At 57.5% G+C, this 26,109-nt stretch overlaps 3 protein-coding genes across 6 annotated transcripts; 2 read left to right on the top strand and 1 right to left on the bottom strand.

Annotated features, from left to right (window-relative positions):
• Positions 1–534: 534 nt before the first annotated feature.
• Positions 535–3,341, top strand: ANKRD39 (ankyrin repeat domain 39). Of its 2 annotated transcripts, none has more exons than XM_062510797.1 (4): positions 535–1,373; positions 1,635–1,738; positions 2,067–2,270; positions 2,697–3,341. In XM_062510797.1, exons 1-4 carry the CDS (start codon positions 611–613, stop codon positions 2,784–2,786), a joined length of 1,161 nt encoding a protein of 386 aa, XP_062366781.1. In that variant the 5' UTR covers positions 535–610; the 3' UTR covers positions 2,787–3,341. The 2 variants fall into 2 exon arrangements, with proteins under 2 accessions (XP_062366781.1, XP_062366780.1); XM_062510796.1 differs by having other exon boundaries at positions 2,649–3,341.
• A 144-nt stretch (positions 3,342–3,485) lies between these two features.
• On the bottom strand, positions 3,486–12,009 carry CNNM4 (cyclin and CBS domain divalent metal cation transport mediator 4). Its single transcript, XM_062510458.1, has 7 exons — positions 10,587–12,009; positions 7,523–7,666; positions 7,297–7,434; positions 6,703–6,872; positions 6,521–6,620; positions 5,331–5,509; positions 3,486–5,099 (listed from the first exon to the last, which is right to left on the bottom strand). Exons 1-7 carry the CDS (start codon positions 12,007–12,009, stop codon positions 4,890–4,892), a joined length of 2,364 nt encoding a protein of 787 aa, XP_062366442.1. The 3' UTR covers positions 3,486–4,889.
• A 1,378-nt stretch (positions 12,010–13,387) lies between these two features.
• On the top strand, positions 13,388–24,677 carry LMAN2L (lectin, mannose binding 2 like). 3 transcript variants are annotated; one of them, XM_062510648.1, is made up of 9 exons: positions 13,388–13,514; positions 13,601–13,719; positions 15,550–15,667; positions 16,312–16,394; positions 18,426–18,458; positions 20,725–20,886; positions 22,361–22,475; positions 22,895–23,014; positions 23,710–24,677. In XM_062510648.1, exons 2-9 carry the CDS (start codon positions 13,648–13,650, stop codon positions 23,850–23,852), a joined length of 846 nt encoding a protein of 281 aa, XP_062366632.1. In that variant the 5' UTR covers positions 13,388–13,514; positions 13,601–13,647; the 3' UTR covers positions 23,853–24,677. The 3 variants fall into 3 exon arrangements, with proteins under 3 accessions (XP_062366632.1, XP_062366631.1, XP_062366634.1); XM_062510647.1 differs by lacking the exon at positions 18,426–18,458; XM_062510650.1 differs by lacking the exons at positions 13,601–13,719; positions 18,426–18,458 and having other exon boundaries at positions 13,410–13,514.
• Positions 24,678–26,109: the final 1,432 nt, after the last annotated feature.

Raw genomic sequence — 26,109 nt, 5'->3', positions numbered from 1 at the left:
CCCCCCCCTGCACGCCCCCTCCCCTTTTGTATAACCCCCACCCCAGTGTAATTTATTTGTTACCGAAATATATTTATTTGCTGTAAATACGTGAGTATTTTTATATTAATAATAAAAGGACTTCCAAAAAAACTCCACAGAACAAATCCTGGATTTTTCTCCCTCTCCCTCTCTCTCCCCTTGCAGCGCGACGCCCGCGGAGGTTCTGGGGGGTTCTGGGGAGTTTTGGGCTCCCCCCGCGGTGCTGAGCTCATGGAAAAAGCTCCAGCGGGGCTAAAAAAGGACAAAGCGGAGCCGTTCCCAGGCGGGGGGGCCGGGCCGGGCTCCCCCCTCCCCTCCCCGGATGTTGGGGGTCAGCGCGGGGGGGTCCCCGGGGAGGCTCTGCTGGGAAAAGAGCAGGAAATGGGATCGGGGGGCTGGGAACGGGGTCAGGGCCGTGGGAAATGGGGCTGGGGGTGAGGGGAGCAGGGGGAGGGGGAGCCCAGGGACACCCCAGGGTAGGGGAGAGAGCTCCGAGACCCCCCCAACGGGGAGGGGGACCCCCATTGCTGCTGGGGGAGCCCTGGGACCCCCTAATTTCTGAGCTTGGGGACCCCATAAGTGTGTGGGGATGACCCCTGGGAACCCAGGCTCACAGGAACATGGGAGGGAGCCTTGGGATCCCAGAACTGGGAAGGAAGAGCCCTGGGACCCCCAGAATGGGGAGTTGGAGCCCGGGGACTTTCATTGCTGGTGGGGGTGGGGCCTGGGGACCCCAAAACTGAGGGGGGGGGAGGGGGAGAGAACGATCCCCGGGTCCCCATCGAGGGCTTGGAGCGGCCGCGGGCGGCCCCTGGCGGCGGCACCGGGGCTGTGCAGGAGGAACGGGCTGCCTTCGGGCCTTCCCGGCTGCCTTCGGGCCTTCCCGGCTGCCTTCGGGCCTTCCCGGCTGCCTTCGGGCCTTTCCGGCTACCTTCGGGCCTTCCCGGCTGCCTTCGGGCCTTTCCGGCTACCTTCGGGCCTTCCCGGCTGCCTTCGGGCCTTTCCGGCTACCTTCGGGCCTTCCCGGCTGCCTTCGGGCCTTTCCGGCTACCTTCGGGCCTTCCCGGCTGCCTTCGGGCCTTTCCGGCTACCTTCGGGCCTTCCCGGCCCCTCTCACGCTCTTTCGGTCCTTTCCGCCTCTCCTCGTCCCTTTCCGTCCCCCCTCGGCTCTTTCCGCCCTTTCTCGGTCCTTTCCGTCCCCCCCGGTGCTGCCGGTGCCATGGCCGGTGGTCGCCGCTCGCCGCCCGCTCCGTGCTGCCCCGGGCGGGAGGCGCTGCCCGCTCCGTGCTGCTCGGGGCGGGTGGCCGTGCCCAGCGTGCACCAGAGCCTGTCCGAGATGGACTTCGAGCGGGGTCCGGGGAGCTCCGGGGGCGAGGGGCAGGAGGCCGGGCTACCGCTACCGGCCGAGATCGGGGGGCTCTGGGCTGGGGTAGCCGGTACCGAAGGGGCCCCCAGGGACCCTGGGCAGGGCTTGGGGTAGTGAAGGGGGCAGGGGCGGGGCTGGGATACCGGTAGCGGTGGGGTACAGGGGGAGGAACTGGAGCAGCGGTACCGGAGGGCTCCGGACAGAGCCCGGGCCCCGTCCCTGGCTGAAGCAGCTCCGTTGCCCGCAGGGATATGGGCAGCGGCGCGGGACGGGGACGAGGCGCGGCTGCTGCAGCTGCTGGAGCGGAGCTGGGACCCCGCGGAGCCCGACCTGGCGGGGTACACGGCCCTGGTACGGGGGGCACGGGGATCCTGACCGGGTACACAGACCTGGTACGGGGGGCACGGGGATCCTGACCGGGTACACGGCCCTGGTGCGGGGGGCACGGGGATCCTGACCGGGTACACAGACCTGGTACGGGGGGCACGGGGATCCTGACCCGGTACACGGCCCTGGTACGGGGGGCACGGGGATCCTGACCGCGTACACGGCCCTAGTAGGGGGGCACGTAGGTCCCACCCTGGCCCGGGGGTCCCGGGGGTCCCAGCCTGTGGGTACACGGCCCTGTCCCGGGGGTCCCGCGCAGCCGGTGCCCTCGCCCATGGCCCCGTGCCCGCAGCACTACGCCAGCCGGAACGGGCACTTGGGCGTGTGCCGGCTGCTGCTGGAGCGGGGCGCTCCGTGCGATGCCCGCACCCCCGGCGGCGCCACCCCGCTGCACCGCGCCTGCTACTGCGGGCACCGCGCGGTCACCGAGCTGCTCCTGGCACACGGCGCCGACCCCGCGGCCGCCGACAGCGACGGCAGAACCGGCCTGCACAAGGTGAGGGCACGGCGGGGCCGGGGGATGCACCAGGACCAGGTGGGGGGCACGGGGGGACCCCCTGCCCGAATTGGGTAGGGGGACACGGGATGGGGGGGGGCACAGAGGGACGCCCGTACAAGGTGGGTGGTGTACACAGGGGGATTCCCCCTGCCCGAGTTGGGTGGGGGGACACGGGGGGACGAGGGGGGCACAGGGAGACCCCTGTACCGGGGGGGGCACAGAGGGATCCCCTGCTCAGGGTGGGAGTGGGGGGCACCGAGGAACCCCCGTACAAGGTGGGTGAGGGGCTCCGGGGTTCTCCTCCCCCAGAGTGCCTGTGGGTGGCTCCGGGGCCCCCGTGTCCCCCTGGGGGTGACACCGGTGGCCGCCCCGCAGGCCGCCGAGCAGGGGCACCGCGAGCTCTGTGCTCTCCTCCTGCGCCAGCGCCCGGCCCTCGCTGCCGTCCGCGATGCCCGCGGCCGGAGCCCGCGGGACGGGGCTCACCCGGCCGTGTGGGACCTGCTGGACACCTGAGGGGACACGGGACAGCCAGGCCCGCTCCCGGGACTCCTACTTCCGTGTTCCGCCAGCAGGCCCCGCCCACTGGCCCCGCTAAACCAATCCACTCCCGCCTTTCCCTGTGGTGCCGCCCTTCTCCCCACAGCCAATCATATACGGGGGGCGGAGCCTCTCGGTGTAAACAACCCCCGCTGCGGGGGGGGGGGGGGGGGATTTAAAGGCGCCGCGTCCTTTAAAGCAGCCCATGTAACCGTGCCCCTCCCCCGGTAACCGGGATCCCCCGCGGCAGCGAGCACACGCAGGTACAGATATAGAATCTTTATTAACCCATCTGGCAAAAAACCCCCTCCAAAAGCCCCATGAAATCAAATTCCACGGTCGGTTTCACAACCGGGGGGGGGGGAGGGGCAGAACCGGGAGGGGGAGGTCCCGCCCCCCGCCCCTTCCCCCGGAGCTCCCCAAAAATACAAATCAAACCTGAACAATAAATAGGAATTCCCGGGGGTAGGGGAGAGGAAAAGGAGGGGTTTGCATAGAGGAAGATTTAATAAAAAAGTTTGTTGTTTTTTTTTCCTGGCTTATTATTAATTATTAATTATTATTATTAATTATTATTATTACTAAAATCTCTCCGCAGAAGGAGCTAGGAACTGATCGTCGAGATGTGATTAACAAAAATAATTCAACCTTCTCCCAATAACTTACAGGAGTTCACCCAGGGGGAACTTTTGTGCTTATTTTTGTTTTTTTGGGGTGGGGGGAGGGTCCCGGGGGCTTTTGGGGGGACCCTTAGCCCCCTTCTGCCTGTACAACTTTGGTCACTAGCGCTGTGTCACCCCAAAATCCAGACCCCAATGTCCAGACCTCAAAATCCAGATCCCAAATCCAGGTCCCAAAATCCAGACTCCAAATCCAGGTCCCAAAATCCAGACGCTAAATCCAGATCCCAAAGTCCTGACCCTAAAACCCAGACCCCAAATCCAGGTCCCAAAATCCAGACGCTAAAATGCAGACCCCCAAATCCAGATGCCAAAATCCCAACCTGAAAATCTTCCAAACCCTAAAATCCAGATCCCAAAGTCCAGTCCCCAAAATCCTGACCCTAAAATCCAGACCCCAAAATCTAGCCCCCAAATCCAGCTCCTAAACTCCAGTCCCAAAGTCCAGACTCAAAGACCCTAAAATGCAGACCTCAAAATCCAGACCCTAAAATTCACACCCCAAAATCCTGATCTCAAAATCCAGACCCTAAATCCAGATCCCAAAATCCAGACCCCAAATTTGTCCCCGTGTCCCCCAGAGCCCCCCGGGCCAGCGGGGAAAGGGGGGTGGGCGCGGGGAAGGGGCTGAGATTTATCCAGGGGATCCCAAAAACACCCAAGAAGGGCCGGGATTCCTGTCCCAGGATATCCCAAAGTGGTGTAGGAGACCCCAAAGGGATGGAATTCCCATCCCAAAATGGTGCAGGAACCCTGAAGGGCTGGGATTCCCATCCCAAGGATCCCAAAGGAACAAGATGTTCATCCCAGATTTCCTGGAAGGTTTGGGATGTCCATCCCAGGGTTCCTGGGAGGACTGGGTTGGGATGTCCATCCTTAGCAGGGTTGGGAATTTCCATCCTGCGGGTCCTGGAAGGGTTGGGTTGGATTGGGATGTCCATCCCAGATTCCCTGGAAGGGTCAGGATGTCCATCCTGGGGGTCCTGGCAGGGTTGGGGTTCCTGGAAGGTTTGGGATGTGCATCCCACAATTCCTGGCAGGGTTGGGATGTCCATCCCGGGTTCCAGGCAGGTTTGGGATGTCCATCCCAGAATTCCTGGCAGGGGTGGGATGGGAAGTCCATCCCGAGGGTCCCCAGGGCGGCAGACTGAGACCCGAAGCTCCCTGAGCCGTCGGCGCCGTGCCGGCGGAGCTGGCGCCGCCCGCGCCGCTCCCATCCATCCCAAATCCATCCAGCCTGGAAAAGCAGCAGCAGCAAATCCCAGCTCCTCCATTCCCCCACCACGCCTCCTCCTCCTCCTCCTCCTCCTGCGGCTCCTCCGGCTCATCCGGCACCGTTCCCACCGGGAAAGGTCCCTGCAGCAGGCACGCCCGTCCTGGGACGCGCCGGGGGCCGGGGTCAGATGGAATTCTCCAGGCCACTGTGGTTGCTCCGGCGGCTCAGGCAGTTCCTCTCGTTGAGCAAACTCGTGGTTTCATCCGCCGGTGCTGGAGGCTCCGGTTTCTCCGGGATGCCCGGGTCCGGTTTGGGGGAGTTGCTGTCGGGGGACTGGGGACAACTGTCCATGCGTGAGGCCAGCAGCCCGTTCTGGTACTCCTGGCGCGTGATCTGTGCCGGGAAAGCAGCGGGGAATGGAGGGGGATACCCCAAAGCGTTGGGATTCCCATCCCAAAATTTTGCACGACCACCGAGGAACCCGGAATTCCCAGCCCAGAGCCAGCCCCGACAGCGCCGCGCTCTCCTCCTCCCTCGTCCCAAAGCGCCGCGGGACCCCTGAGGGTGACCCCAAATCCCATCCCGAGGGGTTTTCCCGGCAGAATTCCGTCCGGGAGCGCTGACCTTGACGAACTGGAGGTCGGTGAGGGCGCGCACGCTGAAGTCGGCCACGTACTGAGCGCCGCCCGCGCTGAGCTGGTTGTTGCTGCCGCTCACCGGCGACGAGCCCGAGTCCGAGCGCTCGTGGTAGCTCAGCGAGGCCGAGCGGTTCAGCCCGCTCATGTGGGACGGCGAGCGCATCTCTGCGGGGTTAGGAAGGGCTTGGGATGGGCCTCAGGCCTAACGCGGTGTTAGGAAGGTTTGGGATCGGCCTCCAGCCTGACCCAGCTTTAGGAAGGGCTTGGGATCGGCCTCCAGCCTTTCTGGCGTTCCCAATCCTGGATTTTGTCCCCATGGATCAATTCTGAAGGGCACCCACCTGAATTTGGCATTTTCACCACCCGTCCGAAAGGCAGAAGGGGTTTCTGGAATTGTCTTGGGTTTATGGGATTGTCTTGTGGAGATTTAGGGTTAGGGTTAGGTTTAAGTTTAGATTTAGGGTTAGGGTTAGATTTAGGGTGGCATTGTAGAAGTTAAACTGTTCCTAACAGTGCAAGTTTAACAAGAATCCCATTTTTCACCCCATTCTGAAGGTTGAAGAGGTTTCCGGAATTGCCTTGTGGAGGTTTAGGTTTAAGTTTAGGTTTAGGTTGGGATTCTGGAAGTTAAACTCTTCCTAACAGGGGAGGTTCTGCCCCATTTGAAACCCAGAAAGGGTTTTCAGAATTCCCTTGAGGTTCTAGAATTGTCTTGTGGAGACTTAGGTTCAAGTTTAAGTTTAGGTTTAGGTTCACCTTTAGCGTTAGGTTTAGGGTGGGATTGAAGGAGTTAAACTCTTCCTAACAGGGCAAGTTTAACACAAATCCCATTTTCCATCCCAGAAGCAGTTCTTCTGTTCTAAAGACAGAAGCGGTTTCTGAATTCCCTTGAGCTTCTGGAATTGTCTTGTGGAGGTTTAGGTTTAGGCTTAGGGTGGAATTCCACAAGTTAAACTCTTCCTAACAGGGCAGGTTTACCAAGAATCCCATTAAACCCACACCCTGAAATCGGCCACTTGGACACAGAGCTGCTCATCCAGGAACTGATGGGGTTTGGAAGCTCTGGAATCTCCCATTCCCAGGGCAGATCCGACCCAGGGATCCCTGGAAGTGTCCCCAAGGCCAGGCTGGAGCCAACAGGGACAGGAATCCCGGGAAGGGTCTGGGGGTGCTCACCAGATCCAGGAGGGGGGCTCAGTGCCATCACCCCATAGTAGGAAAATGCTCCCGCCTCGAACTTCATGCACTCCTTGCCAGCCTCCACCTCCACCTTGCCCTGCCGGGGAAAAGCCAACATCAATTCAGGTGCAGATCCCAAGGGATGAGGTGGATCCCACGGGAATTCCCATTGGCAGCACCTGCAGGATGAGGATGAAATAATCGGCCGGCTTGTTCTTGCAGTACAGGAAGTGCCGCGGGGATTTCTTGTTCTCCTCGTCGAACTTCAGCTCCTGGATGACGTCGGAATATTTGAGGAGCCGCAGCAGGATCTTCTCCGAGATGAAGTTGGGGGTGAAGAGTGTCACCTCTGGAGAGGGGGTGGGGGGAAAGGGTCACAGGTGCTGTTAATCCCTCCAGGGGAAAGGAATTCCTACCTTGGGATGGTGTGGGAGACCCTTGGGGCTGGAATGTCCATCCTGGGATGGTGTGGGAGACCCTTGGGGCTGGAATGTCCATCCTGGGATGGTGTGGGAGACCCTTGGGGCTGGAATGTCCATCCTGGGATGGTGTGGGAGACCCTTGGGACTGGAATGTCCATCCTGGGATGGTGTGGGAGACCCTTGGGATGGAATGTCCATCCTGGGATGGTGTTAGAGACCCTTGGGACTGGAATGTCCATCCTGGGATGGTGTGGGAGATACAAAGGGCCGGAATGTGGAGTGCCCAGCGGGGACACAAGGACTTGGTGAGCTCCTCACTGTGGGTTCCCTGACCAAGTGACCCAGACTGACCGGTGGACAGGAAGCGGTGGGCAGCCAGCAGGAGCTGAGGGGACACCTTGACCTTGAGCTCGTTGTCGGGGTCCTTGAAGGCCGAGAAGTCGCGCCGGTTCTTCTGGTTGCACACCCTCTTCCTGCTGCGGTTGTCAACTGCGGGGAGCAGCGAGGTCACGCCTAGGGCCACCAGCAGGAACCAACCCCCACAGGATTTTGGGGAGGGGGGAACACCAAAACCTACTGTAGGTGTCGGACTCGTCCAGGATCTCGGACTTGATGATCTCCTCGATGACGTCCTCGAGTGTCACCAGCCCCAGCACCTCGTAGAAGGGGTCACCCTCGCCCTCGTTGTTCACCTTCTGCACGATGGCCAGGTGGGACTTCCCTGGGGACACAGAGGGGGGTTGGAATGGGGCACCCCACAATGCCCCGGGGTGTCCCCTGGGTGTCCCTGAGATGTCCCAGCCACTGGACATGCTGGCCCTGGGACGTCCCCTTGATGTCCCCAGGGTGTTCCTACCCCATGATTCCCCAGGATTTCCCAGCCCTGGATGTCCCCAGGATGTCCCCTGGATTTCCCAGCCCTGGGATGTCCCCAAGATGTCTCAGCCACAGAATGTCCCCAGGGTGTCCCCAACCCTGGGATGTCCCCAGGGTGTCCCAGCCCATCCAGTCCCTCCCTGGAGCCATAAACTCATTAAAACCTAAATGAGCCCTTGGGCTGGGCACTCACTCCCAGAGTAATGACAGTAATTAAGGCCAAACTCACTCCCAGGGTAATGACACTAATTAAATGACATGGGAAAATCTCCTGGGGTGAGGAATTTCACCTGTTTTGTTCCAAAATCACACGGGGAACATCTCCTGGGATGAGGAATTTTGCTCCAGGGAGAGGAGCCATGTGGAAAGCTGCACCCACAGGAGCTGTGTGCTGGGGAAACTGAGGCACCTCCGTGACCTCATCCCAAAATAAATCCACTCTCCCTCCTCCAGGCTTTTCTTGGAGTGTTCCTGACCTCATCCCACTCCAGCTCCATCCCAAACCTGCCCTCTCTGACCCTCTGAACTCTTTGATTCCAGAGCCAGCAGCCACAAGCTCCTGGTCACTCGGAAAAGCTGATTCGAGGAAAAGGCATCTCCCAGATCCCCTTTTTCCTTGTCCCTTGGCCACAGTGCTGGGAAAAGGTGGTGCCTGGAGGGGTAAAAAAAAAATTTTATTTCCCCTTTTTCCTCCACTCTCAACCACAGTGATGGAGGTGGTGCGTGGAGGGGTGAAAAAAAACAAGACTTTTCTCCCAGGGTTGTTGTCAGGGCCACCTCACCCCCTTTATGGCCACCTGGGTGGGGCCAGGTGAGGCAGCCAGGTGAGTCAGGGATGAGCAGCACTGGGAGTGGCCAAGGCAGAGCAAACACAGCCAGAGAGGCTGGGCTGGGGTCACTGAGGGGGGGGACACACATCAGGACCCCAAAATGAGCAGGGGGAGAACACCCAGAGGGACAGGGAGGTGTCCACGGGGTGTTCATGGAATGATGGAATGGTTGGGAGGGATCTTAGGGCTCCGTGGGCAGGGACAGCTCTCACTGTCCCTGGTGGCTCCAGCCTGGCCTTGGGGACACTTCCAGGAATCCCTGGGTTGGATCTGCCCTGGGAATGGGAGATTCCAGAGCTTCCAAACCCCATCAGAGCTCCCCATGGAATTTTGGATTGGTTGGGAAGGATCCTGCACCTCCCACTGTCCCAGCCTGGCCTTGGGGACACTTCCAGGGATCCCTGGGTCAGATCTGCCCTGGGAATGGGAGATTCTGGAGGTTCCAAACCCTGTCAGTGTCCTCAGAGCCATCCTGGGGGACAGCAGAGCTCCCCATGGAATTCTGGAGTGGTTGGGAAGGACTTCAGGGTTCGTCCAGCCCCACCCCCTGAACCTTCCAGTGTCCCAGGTGGCTCCAGCCTGGCCTTGGGGACACTCCAGGGATCCAGGGGCAGCCACAGCTCCTCTGGGAATTGCATCTCAGCCCCTCCCCACCCTCACAGCCAGGAATTTCTTCCTAAAATCCCATTAAAATCTCCACTTTTCCATTTGAAGCCTTTCCCTGTGTCCTGTCCCTCCATCCCTTACCCCAAATCTCTCTCCAGCTCTCCAATAGGGCTCCGAGCTCTCCCTGGAGCATTCCCTTCTCCAGACTCTACATTCCCAGCTCTCCCAGCCCAGCTCCAGAGGGAAATTCCCCACTCATAGCCTTGTGCTGGGTGCAGCCGAGTCGGGAAGACTCTGGATGTGAGAACTGTCACCCCAAGGGCACCACCTGTGACATCCCCGTGGCTCTGGGCAGAACTCAAACCCCACAATTAGCACAGCCAGCTAATTATTCCCTCTGGATGCATCTCCTGCCTCTGATCCAGGTCCTGACCGGGGCAATGAGGTCCCAAATCCACGAGGAATTTGCCTCCCAAAACCCAGCCCCACAAATTCCTGGCTCCTGAGCCGGCGGTGGAAAAAGAAAACAGCCCCAGGCTTTGTGGCCGGAAGGAAGGAGGGAGGTTAAATCCCTTAATCAGGATCCGGCCAGGGAAAGCCGGGATAACTCCAGCCCCAGCAGCTACTCTGCTTCCATGCACTGGTTTTGGGAACTGGGGTGGGAATGGGACAGCCCCGGCCATCATCTCCCAAATCTTCACCCGGTTTCTGCCTGCAGAAGGGGCTTAGGAATCCCTAAATGTCCCTGGAATGTCGCACAAATCTCTGTCCGAGCCTCCCGGGAGCGTAACGGGAGCTGCGGGGTCACGGCCGGCACAGCTGCTCCACAGCCGGGAGCTCTCGTTCATCCCGGCCTGACGCAGGAACTGGAAAACCTTGGGAAAAGACCCTGGCAAGGGCAAATCCCACCTCGGAGCCTTCCACAGCCAGCCCGCATCCCGTTCCTCCTCCTGCTCCCATTTTTTGGGAAGCAAAGCTGGGATGGAGCCGGCTCTGAGCTCCAGGGCAAAGCCCGGAGGAAGGAGCCAAACCCAAATTAAGGAGCTCAGAGATTTTAGAGCACTTCTCCAAAAGCCTCCGGGGTTAATCATCAAAAACAAGGAGCAAGGAAACATTCCCGGCATGGGAAAGCTCCAAATCCAGGAAATCTGGGTCAGAACTAAAGTTTGGTGACTCCCCGCCTGTCCCCTATGTGTGTCACTCATTCCCTTGGGGTCGTGCCTGCTCCTGAGACCCCTGGCTTGGGCAGCTCCAGCTCTGGAGAGCAAAACCCCCCGGGAATTTTGCTCCCAGCTGGAAGGAAGCAGCACCTCCACGACCCCTCCTCACCCTTTTTGAACTCCTCCAGCATGGCGTCCAGCTTGGTGTCGTGGAAGACAACGTGCACGGGGTGGTTGTAGAACTTGGTGATGGTCTTGAGGGGTGTGCAGTCGTCGGGGTCCACGAAGGCCAGGTCCTTGACGTAGAGGATGTCCATGATGTTGGACCTCTCATCCTCGTAGACCGGGATGCGGGTGTAGCCGCTCTCCATGATCTCGGACATGGTGTTGAAGTCCAGGATGGCGTCGCTGTTGATCATGAAGCAGTTCTGCAGCGGGGTCATCACGTCCTCCACCGTCTTGGTGCGCAGCTCCAGCGCTCCCTGGATCATGTTGAGCTCCTCCCTCACCAGGTCGTTGTAGGGCTCCGTCACCTTCAGCATCTCCACCAGCTTCTCCCGGTTGTAGACGGTGCCGATCTCCTGGCCCAGGATGCAGTCCAGGAGCTTGCTGATGGGGTAGGACAGCGGGAACGTCACCAGCATGAAGAACTTGGTGACCACGATGGTGTTGGCGCCCACGGCCAGCCCGTGCCGCGAGCAGAGCGCCTGCGGCACGATCTCTCCGAAGATGACGATGCCAATGGTGGAGGCCACCACGGCGCCGATGCCGGAGCCGATGAGGTCGTCCAGCAGGATGGTGAGCGTGGTGTTGACCAGCACGTTGCCCAGCAGCAGCGAGCAGAGCAGGTAATTCCCTTTCCTGCGGATGGGCTCGATCCTGCGGGCGTAGCGCTTCTCCTTGTCGGTGCCGCAGTTCTGCACGATGCGCAGCTCCATGGGGTCCAGCGCCATCAAACCCAGGTTGAGCCCGCTGAACATCCCCGACAGCACCAGCAGCCCCGCGATCAGGATCACCTGCAGCCACAGGGGCAGCAGCGACTTCTTCTCCTCCAGCACCACCACGTACCCGTCCGGCCCCTGGTGCGGTAGCCAGGGCTCGCCGGGCCGGCGCTGCGAGCACAGCACGTAGGTCTTGGCGCGCTCGTCCTTGCGCAGGGGCTGCACCCACACCCGCAGCAGCGCCGAGGTGTCGCGGGGCTCGGCGGGGCCCGGCCGCACCACCAGGTCCTGCGAGCGCTCCTGGCACGTGGCGTTGCCGCTCGAGGCGTTGCCGCCCGGCCGCAGCTCGGCGAAGGCCACGCGCTCGGCGGCCCGCGGGCCCAGCCCCAGCCCGTAGAGCCGCAGCAGCGCCTCGCTGCCCTCCGTGAGGCGGATGGGCCCGCGGGCCGCCCCCTCAGCCGCCGCCGCCGCCGCCGCTGCGGGCTTCGTGCTCTCCTCCAGCCGCATCCCCAGCACTACGGTGTCGGCCGCGGGCACGGCGCCGCCGGGCAGCGCCAGCAGCAGCAGCAGCGGCGGCAGCAACGGGCCCGGGGATAGCGGGGTCCCCCCACAGCCGCCGGCGCCCCCGCCGCCGCCGCTGCCCGCCGCCATGTTGCCACTGGCGGGAGCGTCACGCACGGCGGACGCGCCCACGCGGTGACGTCACGCTCGGAGACCACGCCCACTCGGCTAACGCTAAGCCGCGCCCCCTCCCCGGAGAAGCACGCTCTGACCACGCCCTAAAAAGGGTGACGTCACTCCGGGCACGCACCGGAAGGGTCAATGAGGTCACGCCTGTGGGTGACGTCACGTATGAAACACGACCCAGCAGACGATAGCGACTCTCTGGCCACGCCCCAGAAGGAAATAGCCACGCCCTCGGCGTTTACGCCACATAGAGACACGCCCCCCTTCTCACGGGGTGTAGTAACCATGACCGCCCCCACCGGCGAGACACTTATAGGGATACGCCCCCACCCATGACGTCACACAGAAGACCACGCCCCTGGTGGTCGTCCGGCCACCCCCCCTCGGTGACACCTTTGATGTGACGTCACACCCCCCGGGATTCACCCCGCAGAAGGGGGACGCGATCTTGGGGGAGGGGGCAGCGCTGCAGTGACGTCACCTTCCAGACCACGCCCATTCTGAGGGAGTCACACGGCTGGCCACGCTCCCGTGGGGGGCACAGGAATGGACACGCCCCTCGTGACGCTATATGTATGGCCACGCCCAGGAGAGCGCAAATGAGCACGCCCCTTTATGACATCATATGATAAACCATTCCCCCAGGGAGAAGAACGCGTGATCACGCCCCCATGACGTCACCCACTCCTCCCCCGGGGGCGTCCCACAACTGGCCCCGCCCACCCCCCCCTCGTCCCCCGCCTTAAAGGGGCCGATGGTGGCCTGGCTTTGGGGGTGTTCCCGGGGGAACGGGACTGGGGGGGACAGGAGGCAGTGGGGCCTGGTGGGGGTGCGGAATCAGGTTAGAGGATCTGTGCGAACACCGCGATCCGAGGGGTGTCGGGGTCTGGGGGAGGGAATGGGACCGAGGAGTACACTAGGAAGTTGGAGAAGGGGGCGCCAGGACCTGGGATGGCACCAGAACCTGGGGGACGTCAGGATTTTGAGGAGCACCAGGACCTGGGGGGACATTAGCACCTAGGGGCGGGCATTAAGATGTGGAGGCGAGCACTAGGGCCCGGGGAAGGGGAGAATTGGACCCGGAGGGGCACTAGGACCTGGGCTGGCACCACGACTTCTGAGGGGTGGCACTAGGACCGGGGAGAAGGGGTCACCCGGCTCAGTGGAGGCTGCCATCACCCGGCATTGGAACTACATTACCCATCACACCCCTCGCGCCTCAAGTTGACAGACAGCTCATTTGACCATCCATGATTAGCAGCTCCCCAAAGGGCGGGACCAGCGGTGTTGCCCAGCCAATGGGCGTGCGGGGCGGGCCGCGGCGCGGCGGAGGAAGATGGCGGCGGCGGCGGGCCGGTGGCGGGTCGGGCTGGCTGTGCTGGCCGTGGCGCTGGCGCTCGGCGGGACGGGGGCCGAGCAGACCGAGGAGCACCTCAAACGCGAGCACTCGCTTTCCAAGCCGTACCAGGGTGAGCGGGGAGGGCGGGCGGTGGTGGCGGACGGTGCCCGGTGTCCGATGCCGGTGTCCGGTACCGACGGTTCGTGTGGGCCGTAGGTGTGGGCTCGGCTAGCTCGGGGCTGTGGGACCTGCTGGGCAACGCCATGGTCATGACCCAGTTCATCCGCCTCACCCCCGACGTGCAGAGCAAGCAGGGAGCCGTGTGGAACCGAGTGGTGAGCGGGGAGCACCGGGAACAGGGTCGGGAACGGAGGGGAACCGGGATGGGCCGGGGGAGAGGGTCGGGATCGGGACAGGAGGAGACCAGGACTGGGATGGGGCAGTGGAATGAAAGGAGGCAGGGTTGGGATTGGGACAGGTGGGGACCGGGACTGGGGGGACACCGGGATGGGATGGGATGGGATGGGATGGGATGGGATGGGATGGGATGGGATGGGATGGGATGGGATGGGGAGAGGGTCGGGATCGGGATCGGGATCAGGACCAGGTAAGGGTTAAGGCTAGTGTTAGGATTCGGAGAAGAAGAGGACCAGGAGAGGGTCAGGATTGGATTGGGGCCAGGAGTGGGAGCGGGACAGGAGAGGGTCAGAATCAGGATCAGAACCGGGGCAGGGTTAGGGCTAGGATTAGGGTTAAGAGAGAGAGGATCAGCAGAGGGTCAGGATTGGGATTGGAACCAGGAGCGGGGCAGGAGGGGATCAGGATCAGGACAGGATTAGCGTTAGGGTTAAGAGAGGGAGAGGATCAGGAAGGGGTGAGGATCAGGATTGGGACCGGGGCACAGGATACTGGGATAAGGAGAGGAACATGACAGGTGGGGGAGAGGGTGTGGGATTAGGATGGGAAAGGGCCGGGATTGAGGTGGATATCGGGGGGGATGGGATTGATGGGAATAATAGGATCAGTAGGATCAATGGGAATGGGATGGGATGGCATGAGATCATCTGGAGGACAGGATCAGGATTGGGAGTGAGGAGGGTGCTGTGATGGGATCAATGGGATCAATAAGAGTATTGGGATCAACGGGATGGGGTGGATGTGATGGGATCAGTGGGTTTGATGGGATGAGATCAGTGGGATCAATGGGATGAGATCAGGGGGATCAATGGGATGGGATGGCATTGGGATGAGTTTGGGGGAGGTGGAGAAGGGAGTCAGGATTTCGAGGAGAAGTTCGGGGTCAAGGGGTCACTGGAATGGGGAGAAGTGGAGCTGGAAGAGAGGGTTGGGATTGGGCCAGGACAGGACTGGGATTCGGATCAGGAAAGGCACCAGGATAAGGGGGGAGGCTGGAGGAGACCGGAGTGGTGTGCCTGACACTGGGGGGGTGCTCTGGGGTACCATAGGGACATGGAGGGGATTGGGATGTTTGGGGGTCTTGGCCAACGGAATTCCCCAAAGTGGGGCTGGGATTCCCAAAACGGGAGTGGGACTCCCAAAGAGGGAATGGGATTCCCAGAGAAATAAATGGGGTGGGCTGGGGACACCATGGGCTTTCAACCCTTCCACTCGCAGTTTTCCATACAAGAGCTGAGCCCCCTTGAGAATTTGGGGGGGCCTGAACTGGATGATGTTTTCCAGCCCAGAGAATTCCATGATTTGATGAAATCTCAGGATTTCAGAATCCAACCTGCCCCACGTTGGTTTGGGAAGCAGTCCTGGGAAACGATCCATTGCACTCAGCTCTTGTTGCTGTAAAACATGGAGCGACGCTTCTTCCTTGGAATTCTGGCTCCCAAAAAACCACTGTGACTCCCTCAGCATGGGGAATTAATTGGCAGCTAATTAATAATTGCAATTAGCAACTGCTCCTGAGGTTTTCCTGCTCTTTTCCCGGGTGGGAGCATTGATTTTGTTGGAGTTGTTCCCTTGCTGTTCAACTTGGGTGACGACCAATTCCCTAGGATGAACGATTTATTTTTTTTTCTTTTGGGGTTAATTAACCACACTAATTGGACAGTGAAGGGAGCACAGGGAATGGTGGATGTGGGTGAGGGAATGAGGGAGCAATTCCCAAATTTCCCACCTTTTCTGCTCTTTCCCAGCCCTGTTACCTGCGGGACTGGGAGATGCAGGTGCACTTCAAAATCCACGGGCAAGGCAAGAAGAACCTGAATGGAGATGGTTTCGCCATCTGGTACACCAAGGACAGGATGCAGCCAGGTAAACAGCATCCCTGCCTCGGCAAAAGGGCCTGGGGACACACTGGACACCTGCGACACCTCACATATGTTAGACAGGACTTGGGGACACCTCAGACACCTTGGGGATACCTCAGGGACACCTCAGACAGGACTTGGGAGCACCTCAGACACCTTGGGGCCACCTGGGACAGGACTTGGGGACACCTGGGACGGGGCTTGGGGACACCTCAGACACATTGGACAGTACTTGGGACACTTCAGACACCTTGGACAGGGTTTAGAGCAACTTAGATTTGGGAGACACCTTGGACAGGGCCTGGGGACACCTCAGCCACCTGGGACAGGATTTGGGGACACCTGGGACAGGGCTTGGGGACACCTCAGACATCTGGGACAGGGCCTGGGGACACCTGGGACACCTTGGGGACACCTCAGACACCTTGGACAGGACTTGGGGACACCTTGGACAGGGCTTGGAGCAACTTGGATTTGGGGGACACCTTGGACAGGGGTTGGGGACAACTTGGCCTCACAGACAATCTCCACAGGGCTGGGACTGGAATGGTCCTTGAGATTTTCCCAACCCATTCCACGATGACACGAGTGACAAACGTATTCCCTGAGCTTCCCAACCTTCTCCCAACTTTTCCTTTTCCCTGCCAGGACCTGTGTTTGGGAGCAAGGACAACTTCCTGGGGCTGGGAGTGTTCGTGGACACCTATCCCAATGAGGAGAAGCAGCAGGAGGTGAGACACAGGGGTGACACCGATGTCACACTCAGCTCTTCATCCTCAGAGCTCATTCCTTCTCTTCCTCCTCTTCCCATTCCTTTTCCACATGGAAAACAGGAAAAGCTGGGGGTGGTTTTTGTGGGGAGAGGGTTTTAGTGCTGAGCTGGTGCCGCCACATCCACACTGGGAATTCTGCAGCAGGAGCAGGGTCTGAGTAAAGCTGGAGTAGAGGCTGAGGAGCTCTTCCCTGCTCCCGGATGCTGCCCTGCCTCTTGGAAAGGTCTAAAAGTCGCCACATTCCCGTTTTTTGGGGTTTAGTGGTGCCATTCCTGGGGAAGAGGTGGATGAATCCAGCTGGAGGGGACTTGGGACAGGTGCCACCACTTGGGCAAGGAACATCCCACTGTCCCAGGGTGCTCCAAGCCCCATCCAGCCTGGCCCTGGGGATGGAGCAGCCTCAGTTTCCCTGGGAAACCCATTGCTGGGAACTTCACCGCTCCAAAACTTTTCCCTGATTCAAATTTCCCACAAAATCCCAATGTTTCCTCCCAATATTTGATATTTTGAGTGCACTTGGAGTAACTCCCAGCTTTTATCCTAATACCCAAAGCCTCCAGCTCCCACTTTGTGCTGGGAAAAACCTTCCCAAGAAGATCCAGAACAGGTCTTAATTAGAGGAACTAATGGAGCAGGAGCTGCAGTGAGATCAGGCCCTGGCAGAAGCTGTGGGGGGATTCCCAGCTGCTCATTCTCACCTCCAGAAGGGACAAAAAGATCCCCAAAAAGGTCAAAATGAGTTAAAAAGGGGACAAAAATAACCCTAGAAGGTCAAAAAGAGCTCTAGAAAAGATTTAGAAAGAGCTCCAAAAGGGACAAAAAGAGCTCCAAAAGGACAAAAGGAGCTCCAAAAATGAGGAAAGAGCTCCCAAAGGTAAAAAGGAGCACTAAAAGGAAAAGGAGAGCTCCAAAAAGTCAAAAGGAGACTCCAAAAGCATAAAGAGAGCTCTAAAGGGACAAAAATAGTTGCAAAAGTAAAAAAAAGAGCTGTAAAAGGAGAAAAGGAGCTCCAAAAAATGCACCAAAGAGGGCAAAAAGAGCTCCAGAAGATCGAAACAAGCTCTAAAAGGTCAAATCTAGCTCCAAAAAAAGACAAAAAGAGCTGCAAAAGGGACACAAAGAGCTCCAAAAGGACAAAACCAGCTCCAAAATGCCAAAATCCATTCCAAAAAAGGCAAAAAGAGCTCCAAAAAGGAGAAAAAGAGCTTCAAAAAGTACTGCAGAAAAGATAAAAATTGCTTCAAAAAGATCAAAAAGAGCTCCAAAAGGTAAAAAAGAGCTCCAAAAGGTCAAAAGGTTTTGAAAAGTATCAAAAAGAGCTCGAAAAAGGTAAAAAAAACAAAACTAAAGATCGAAAAGAGCTCCAAAATGACAAAAAGAGCTCAAAATGACAAAAATAGTTCCAAAAAGGTTAAAAAGAGCTTCAAAGAGGGCAAAAATTGCTCCGAAAAAAGTCTCCAGAAGGTTAAAAAGAGCTCCAAAATGGCTAGATGAGCTCCAAAATGGCACAAATACTTCCAAAAAGGTTAAAAAGAGCTCCAAAGAGGGCAAAAAGAGTCACCCAGAAGGACAAAAATAGTTCCAAAATGACAAAAAGAGCTCCAAAATGATAAAGTGAGCTTCAACATGACAAAAATAGTTCCAGAAAGATTAAAAAGAGCTCCAGAAAGAGCTCCAAAGAGGGCAAAAAGAGCCTCCAGAAGGACAAAAAGAGCTCCAGAATGACAAAAATACTTCCCAAAATGTTCAGAAGAGCTCCAGATTTCCAGAATAGCTCCAAACGAGATCTCTGCAGGAAGGAGGAGAAGCAGGATCTTGTTCCTCCGTTCCCATCCCGGCAGTTTCGGCAGCGACCCCTCCCTGCCCTGGCTGCCCCCGTGCCCCGCGCGCTCCGGGGGGAATTCCCGGGATTTCTGGGGGGCCCTGCTGGACTCTGTGACCGTTGTTGCTCTGTGCTCTCTCCTGCTTTGCGCTCACCCCGGAGGGCAGGCTCAGAAGAGGAGGTACAGCCCTGGAAACCAGGTACTGCCTCCGGAATTCCCACCTGGAATTCCCGTTGCCAGCGCCAGGAATGCCAGGAGAAGCTGCACGGGGTGGGGGCTCTGCTGCATGGCTGGGGACCGAGCCTGAGGGCTGGGCCAGAAAATCCCGGGGGTTTCAGGGCGTGATTTTGGGGTTCGGGATCCACGGGGATGGTGTCAGTGTCCTGTTGAGGAGATAGTTTGGGATGAAACAGTTTGGGATCCACAGGGATGGAGAGTGGTCATCCCAATGGCTTTGGAGCAGAATTTTGGGGTTTGGGATCCACAGGGATGGAGCGAGGTCATTCTGGTGATTTTGGGACAGAATTTTGGGGTTTGGGATCCATGGGGATGGTGTCAGTGTCCTGTTGAGGAGATAGTTTGGGATGAAACAGTTTGGGATCCACAGGGATGGAGAGTGGTCATCCCAATAGCTTTGGAGCAGATTTTTGGGGGTTGGTATCGACAGGGGTGGAGCATGGTCATCCCAATGGCTTTGGAGCAGATTTTTGGGGTTTGGGATCCACAGGGATGGAGCAGGGTCATCCCAGTGGTTTTGGAGCAGAATTTTGGGGTTTGGGATCCACAGGGATGGAGCAGGGTCATCCCAGTGGTTTTGGAGCAGAATTTTGGGGTTTGGGATCCACAGGGATGGTGTCAGTGTCCTGTTGAGGAGATAGTTTGGGATGAAACAGTTTGGGATCCACAGGGATGGAGAGTGGTCATCCCAATGGCTTTGGAGCAGAATTTTGGGGTTTGGGATCCACAGGGATGGGGCAAGGTCATTCTGGTGGTTTTGGGACACAATTTTGGGGTTTGGGATCCACAGGGATGGAGCAGGGTCATGCCAGTGTTTTCAGAGCAGAATTTTGGGGTTTGGGATCCACAGGGATGGTGTCAGTGTCCTGTTGAGGAGATAGTTTGGGATGAAACAGTTTGGGATCCACAGGGATGGAGCGTGGTCATCCCAATGGCTTTGGAGCAGATTTTTGGGGTTTGGGATCCACAGGGGTGGAGCATGGTCATCCCAATGGCTTTGGAGCAGATTTTTGGGGTTTGGGATCCACAGGGGTGGAGCATGGTCATCCCAATGGCTTTGGAGCAGATTTTTGGGGTTTGGGATCCACAGGGGTGGAGCGAGGTCATTCTGGTGGTTTCAGGACAGAATTTTGGGGTTTGGGATCCACAGGGATAATGTCAGTGTCCTGTTGAGCAGATTATTTGGGATGAAGGAGTTTGGGATCCACACGGAGATGGAGCAGGGTCATCCCAATGACTTTGGAGCAGATTTTTGGGGTTTGGGATCAACAGGGATGGAGCAGGGTCATCCTGTGTTTTTTTGAGCAGATTTTGGGGTTTTGTTTTTGGGCTGAAAGAGTTTGGGATCCATAGGGATTGTGCCGGTGTTTTGTGAAGCAGATTTTGAGGAATGAAGGAGTTTGGGGTCAGGGGTGGAACAGGACTTTGCCAAGGGTTTGTGCTGAGCAGATCCCTGAACAGTGAAGGACTTTGGGACCATCCCAAAATGACTCCTATGGGATGGAGACCTTTGGGATCATCCCAAAATGTCTCCTATGGGACGGAGACCTTTGGGACCATCCCAAAATGCCTCCTGTGGGGTGAAGGCCTTTGGGATCATCCCAAAATGACTCCTATGGGATGGAGACCTTTGGGATCATCCCAAAATGTCTCCTATGGGACAGAGACCTTTGGGATCATCCCAGAATGACTCCTGTGGGGTGAAGGCCTTTGGGATCATCCCAAAATGACTCCTATGGGATGGAGACCTTTGGGATCATCCCAAAATGTCTCCTATGGGACGGAGACCTTTGGGACCATCCCAAAATGCCTCCTGTGGGGTGAAGGCCTTTGGGATCACCCCAAAATGTCTCCTATGGGATGGAGACCTTTGGGATCATCCCAAAATGACTCCTGTGGGGTGAAGACCTTTGGGATCATCCCAGAATGACTCCTGTGGGGTGAAGGCCTTTGGGATCATCCCAAAATGACTCCTATGGGATGGAGACCTTTGGGATCATCCCAAAATGTCTCCTATGGGACGGAGACCTTTGGGACCATCCCAAAATGCCTCCTGTGGGGTGAAGGCCTTTGGGATCACCCCAAAATGTCTCCTATGGGATGGAGACCTTTGGGATCATCCCAAAATGACTCCTGTGGGGTAAAGGCCTTTCGCAGCTCTCCTTTCGAGCTGCTCTCTGGCATCCCAAGGCACTCCCCAATCCCGATTTATTTTTCCCCTCTTCCAGCGCGTGTTCCCCTACATCTCGGCCATGGTGAACAACGGCTCGCTGACCTACGACCACGACCGCGACGGGCGCCCCACGGAGCTGGGCGGCTGCACGGCCATGGTGCGCAACCTCAACCACGACACCTTCCTGGTCATCCGCTACGTCAAGAGGAGGCTCACGGTGAGCTCTGTGCCACGTCCAGCTGGGAATTTGGTCCTTCCTGGAGGTGGCCACAGGTGGATCAGTGTGCTGGTTTGATAAAGAGAGGTGTGTGCTAGGGAAAGCAGGAGGAAGTAAAAGCCCTCCCTCTGAATTAGTATGATTTTGGAATTAAGGGGTCCTCAGGTAAAGATACGGGGATAGGAATAACAGGAATAGGAATTCTTTACTAGTATATATAACAAGGCAAACAAAACAACAGCAACTATGGAATTACCACCAAACAGAACAGGAACCCAGTTGTAAGAGCCAAAAGAGGGATGTGGGGCTCCAGATGGCTCTTGAGGTGCTGTTTATTGTATCCAGATGTGACAAGAGCCTGGCCTGCAGCTGTCAGCATCAGCTGTGGGTTCGTCTGAAGCCATTCTAGTTCTGGTTACAATGCATTATAGACTTTTCTTTTAAAACATGACAACCAATCAATACTTTTACTATTACCTATAGCCCATCCTAACTACTAAGATTACCATATTCATGTTACTATGTTCCAGTCACAAAAAGTTAGTGTGTTACAGTTTAAGCTAGAAGTTGTTTTTCAGTTTTCTTGCAGTAGAAAATTCGGAGACCTTTGTTCTACTTACAACATGGCATTTTTGTTGGCCTGTGAAATCTTTTTGCTTAGTAAAAGCATCTTCTGTTTGAGGTGGATTTATCCTTTGCTCTCAGTCATAAAAACCCCTTCTCACTAATATACCCTTTGCCTTCTCAGTTATCCAGTAAGACTGGCTCAGCAATTCTTTTCTATATCAAAACTTGCTTCCATTTCTATTCCTTCTTCAGATTTTACATTCAAAGATCTTTCTGCTACACACAGACCTTCCTGTCAAACCCCTATCCATCCCAACACCCAGTCACAGTTCTTTTGGCAAGAAAGTCTCACAGATGTGTATGTGTAGCAGAAAGATCCAATACCTGCTTGTAAGCCTTAAAATACAATGCACAGAGCTCCATTATTAAGCTTAGAGCTTCCTAATATCTTGCTAGATATACTTTTCTGCAGGTTAGGGAGTTATTCTAGCCAAGCATTAATACACAGACCATTATTTTATTTGTCCTTGCTTTCTACATCTCATAGAACTTTTCTGCTGACAAATCTTATGGCTACCTCTTAGCTCTAATTGCAGTTCTGCTGTTTCTGAGGCCTGCTTTGTGCAGCTTCCAGCTGCCTTCCTCCTCCCAGAGCCAAAAATGAGCGAGTGGCAACAACTGCTCCCCATCCGTCCTTTACCTGCTTCAAATCTCGGGGTGTTCCCCCTTTCCCTTCGAGAGAAACTCCCAAAAAATAAGCCCGAGAGCTTCTCCTTCCCCCCCATCTCAAGTTCTCACCATCAGCATTCCTTAGCATGTCAGTGGGAAAAAATTCCACAGGCAGAGAGGAAAGGGGAAAAAAAAGCCAAGGCCCATCGGTGAGGGTGGTGCTGCTTGCCTGGGGCAGGTGCTGATCGACATCGACGGCAAGCACGAGTGGAGGGATTGCATCGACGTGCCCGGCGTGCGCCTGCCCCGCGGGTACTACTTTGGGACATCTTCTGTCACCGGGGACCTGTCAGGTACCGATTCCCAAATGGATTTGGGGGATGGAGTTTGGGCCTTGAGGAGTTTTCCCTGCTGGAAGGATCTAGCAGCGGCCTTGGGTTGAGCACTGAGGGGTGCTGAGGGTTTGTCCCATTCTTCCTGGACTGGATCCCCAGGATCCCCAGGCTGTGGGAGGAATAAAAGCTTGGGATGAGCATGGGGTAAAAGCTTGGGATGAGCATGGAATAAAATCTTGGAATGAGCATGGGATAAACTGGGATGAACATGGATTAAACTGGGATAAGTTTGGATTAAACTGGGATGAGCATGGGATAAAAGCTTGGGATAAGACAGGAATATACTGGGATGATCATGGAATATACTGGGATGAGCATGGAGTAAAGCCAGGATGAGGTTAATAAATTCCAGGAGAGGTTTTTGATGCCTTTTCCAGACAACCACGACATCATCTCTCTGAAGCTGTACCAGCTGACGGTGGAGCGGACGCCGGAGGAGGAGAAGCGGGATCGAGAAGTGTTCCTGCCTGTCGTGGACAACCTGAAGCTGCCTGGAAGTGAGTGGGAATTTGGGAATGGTGGGAGCAGCAGGGATTTGGGGTGGGGTGTGGAGCTGTGGAGAGAGAATGAGTCCTGATTTTGGGGTCAGGCAGAGATGGACACGGTGAGGGTGGGAGCGCCAGGCTGGGCTGGGTGGGGTTGGGATGTGGGAGGGAGATGGGTTGTGTGCCATCCTAAAATCCCATACTCCCATCCAAAAATCCCATCCCAAACTCCTTTCCTGAACTCCCATCTGAAAATCCCACGTTCCCATCCCAAAAACTCAAACTCTCAAAATTCAATCCCAAAATCCCACACTTCCAACCCAAACTCCCTATTTCCCATTCTAAAATGCCCTGGGAGCTGGGAATCCTCCAGGATCCCAGGGTAGGGAATCCTCTGGGATCCTGGGGTGGAAATCCTCTGAGATCCAGGGGTAGGGAGTCCTCTGGGATCCCAGGGTAGGGAGTCTTCTGGTGTCTTGTTGAGCAGGTTGTTTGGGATGAAGGAGTTTGGGATCCACAGGGATGAAGCAGGGTGATCCCAATGGCTTTGGAGCAGATTTTTGGGGTTTTGGGATCCATAGGGATGGAGCGGGGTCATCCCAGTGTTTTTGGAGAAGATTTCTGGGGTTTGGGTCCAGGATCCCAGGGCAGGGAGTCCCCCAGGATCCAGGGGAGCTCAGGGCTCTTTCCCTCGCTCTGTCCTGCAGTGGAGGCACCGCTGGAGCCCATGAGTGGCCTCGCCCTGTTCCTGATCGTCTTCTTCTCGCTGGTGGCCATCGTCTTCGCCATCGTCATCGGCATCATCGTCTACAACAAGTGGCAGGAGCAGAGCCGCAAACATTTCTACTGACTGGGAAATTCCTGGCCTAGCCCATCCCGGGCTTTTGCTGGCCACATCCTGACTCCCAGGGCGTGAGGGACCAGCCCTCATGGCAGGGACCCCCCAAATCCCTGCGGGACTCCGGATCCGGGTGGGGATCCCTTGCCTTCCCCGCTGGATTCCTGCTGGATTTCCTCGCTGGAGAGAGAGAATTCCCAGCACCTCCTCCTGTGTGGCCACTGGAGCCCCCCACGAGCGAGCCCCTGCGGGCTGGGAGGAGCTGGGTGCTGCTGGTTCTCCCAGAGGGATGAGTTTTCCCAGCTGGATGGGCCGGGTGCTGCCCCCTCCTCACTTCAGGGGTTCCCACTCCCCCTTTCCCAGCATGTGGCTGCCCCTGCATGTGGTGTCCTGGCTCTGGCCCTCCGGGGCCATTCCTACCTCAGGGACTGCTGGCCACTCCCTTTTCCCCTGGAGGGGTCACTGGGTCCCCAGAGGGGTCAGCAGAGGGCAAGGGTTGGATCAGGAGTGCCCTGGGGACTCAGAGTTTGAGATGGCATCACCCTCCTCACCAGGATCCAGGAGAGCCGAGTCCAGCCCTGTGGCTTTGCAGGATATTCCCACCCAAAACAAACCCCCCAAAATCATCTCAGTGGCCCTGGGGCCAGGGGAGGACTGGGGGGGGGATTTTCCACACTGGCACCAGTGTGGTGGGAGCTGTTTCCAAGTGCTCAAGAGGGGGTTGTGGCACCCAAGGAACGTTTTCCTGGTGTTTTGCCTCTTTGGTTTTTCTTTCTTTTTTTTTTTTGGAGATGGCCTCTCCCTGGAGTGGTTGGAATAAACACTGAGGGTTGTGTGTGTTGTGGTCCTTGTCACTGGGAGGCCTCTGCATGGACCATTCCCTGCTAAGATGGATTCCCTGGAGCTGGGGACTGTGTCCTGGTGGTTTGGGGTCTTTTAGGATCAGGATCCCAGAATGGTTTGGGTTGGAAGGGACCTCAAAGCCCACCCAGTACCCCCTCTGCTGTGGCAGGGACACCTCCCACTGTCCCAGGGTGCTCCAGCTCCATCCGGCCCTGTCCAAAGGGGCAGCCAGGCAGAAATCCACTCAGCTGGCTGGGGCTGTGAGCTCTGCCACCAGGGATTCCAAAAATTCCACAGAACTCCATGGATTTGAATTGATTCCATGGAATCGCACAGAACCAAGGTTCTGTCGTGACCCAGCAGGGCCTCAGGAAAGCAAATCTCACTGGCCAAAGCACTTTCTGTGCTGTTCAAAGTTTGATTTGGGCCAGTTTTATCTGGGTCAGTGCCCCAGGGATGTTCAAGGGGGTCTCCATCCTTCTCAGCCTGGGAAATGCTCGTGGGGACCGGGGGGGGGTGGGGATCTCTGTTCCTCTCCCTTTGTGGGGTCGGGTCTCCGGCCCTCTGGTACCAGGGGACACAGCAGGGGTCTCTGTCCCTCTCAGCCCTGGGGTGACCACCCCGACCATCCCCTGGCGTGACACGGCCAGAGACCCCCCCCCAGCCCCGTCATTCCCTGCCAGGAGAGGACTGAAGACCCCCCAGGACTGCCCAGGGAGGACGGGAATGGAGACACCCCCAGGCTATCCGTGCTCCCTGCCTTGCCGAGGGCCGGGGGTCTCCGTCCTCTGTCATGCGGCGGGAGGGGGCTTTGTGATTGCTTCGGGTGACGACTGACTCATTGGGAAAGATCAGGCACAGCGCTTTATATGATTTTTTCCAACTTTATTTTTGTCCTTACCTTTAGCAGGCCGGGGCGATGGCCAAACCCCTCCGATTTGGAGGGGCCGGCGTGGTCCCTCGCTGCCCCGGTGGTTGTGTCCTTACCTTTGCTGAGTCGGGGATGGTGTCCGACACCCTCCGGTGTGGTCTCCATCCACCTTACCTTTGGCAGGTCGGGGGCACCTCCTCGTTCTGGGGGGTGGTGAGGGGCGGTGTCTCCATCCTCCTCTCTCCGGGTGGGATGCTCTGCCGGTGTCCATCTGTCTCACCCGGGGGAAGGTGGGGGCACGGTGTCTTCGACGTCATCGCCCCCCGGGAGAAAATGTCGGTGTCTGTAGCCCGCCTGGGGGAAGCTCCGTCCGTGTCCGTCGTCGTTGCCCCAGGGAGTAGAGGACTGGGGTGTCTCCGTGGTGTCCATCCTCATCCTGTGTGGAGATGTACGGATCAGATCATCACCTTCCTCCTCCGCGACAGAGGGGGCAGGGCGATCTCAGTTCATGCTTGCTGTGGGCTGGGGTGGTTTCCGCGGAGCGGAGTCATCGAT

The sequence above is a fragment of the Cinclus cinclus genome, chromosome 29, assembly GCF_963662255.1.
Source record: "Cinclus cinclus chromosome 29, bCinCin1.1, whole genome shotgun sequence".
Taxonomy (NCBI): domain Eukaryota; kingdom Metazoa; phylum Chordata; class Aves; order Passeriformes; family Cinclidae; genus Cinclus; species Cinclus cinclus.
The sequence above is the reverse complement of the archived record's forward strand: the minus strand, read 5'-3'. Positions and strand labels throughout refer to the sequence as shown.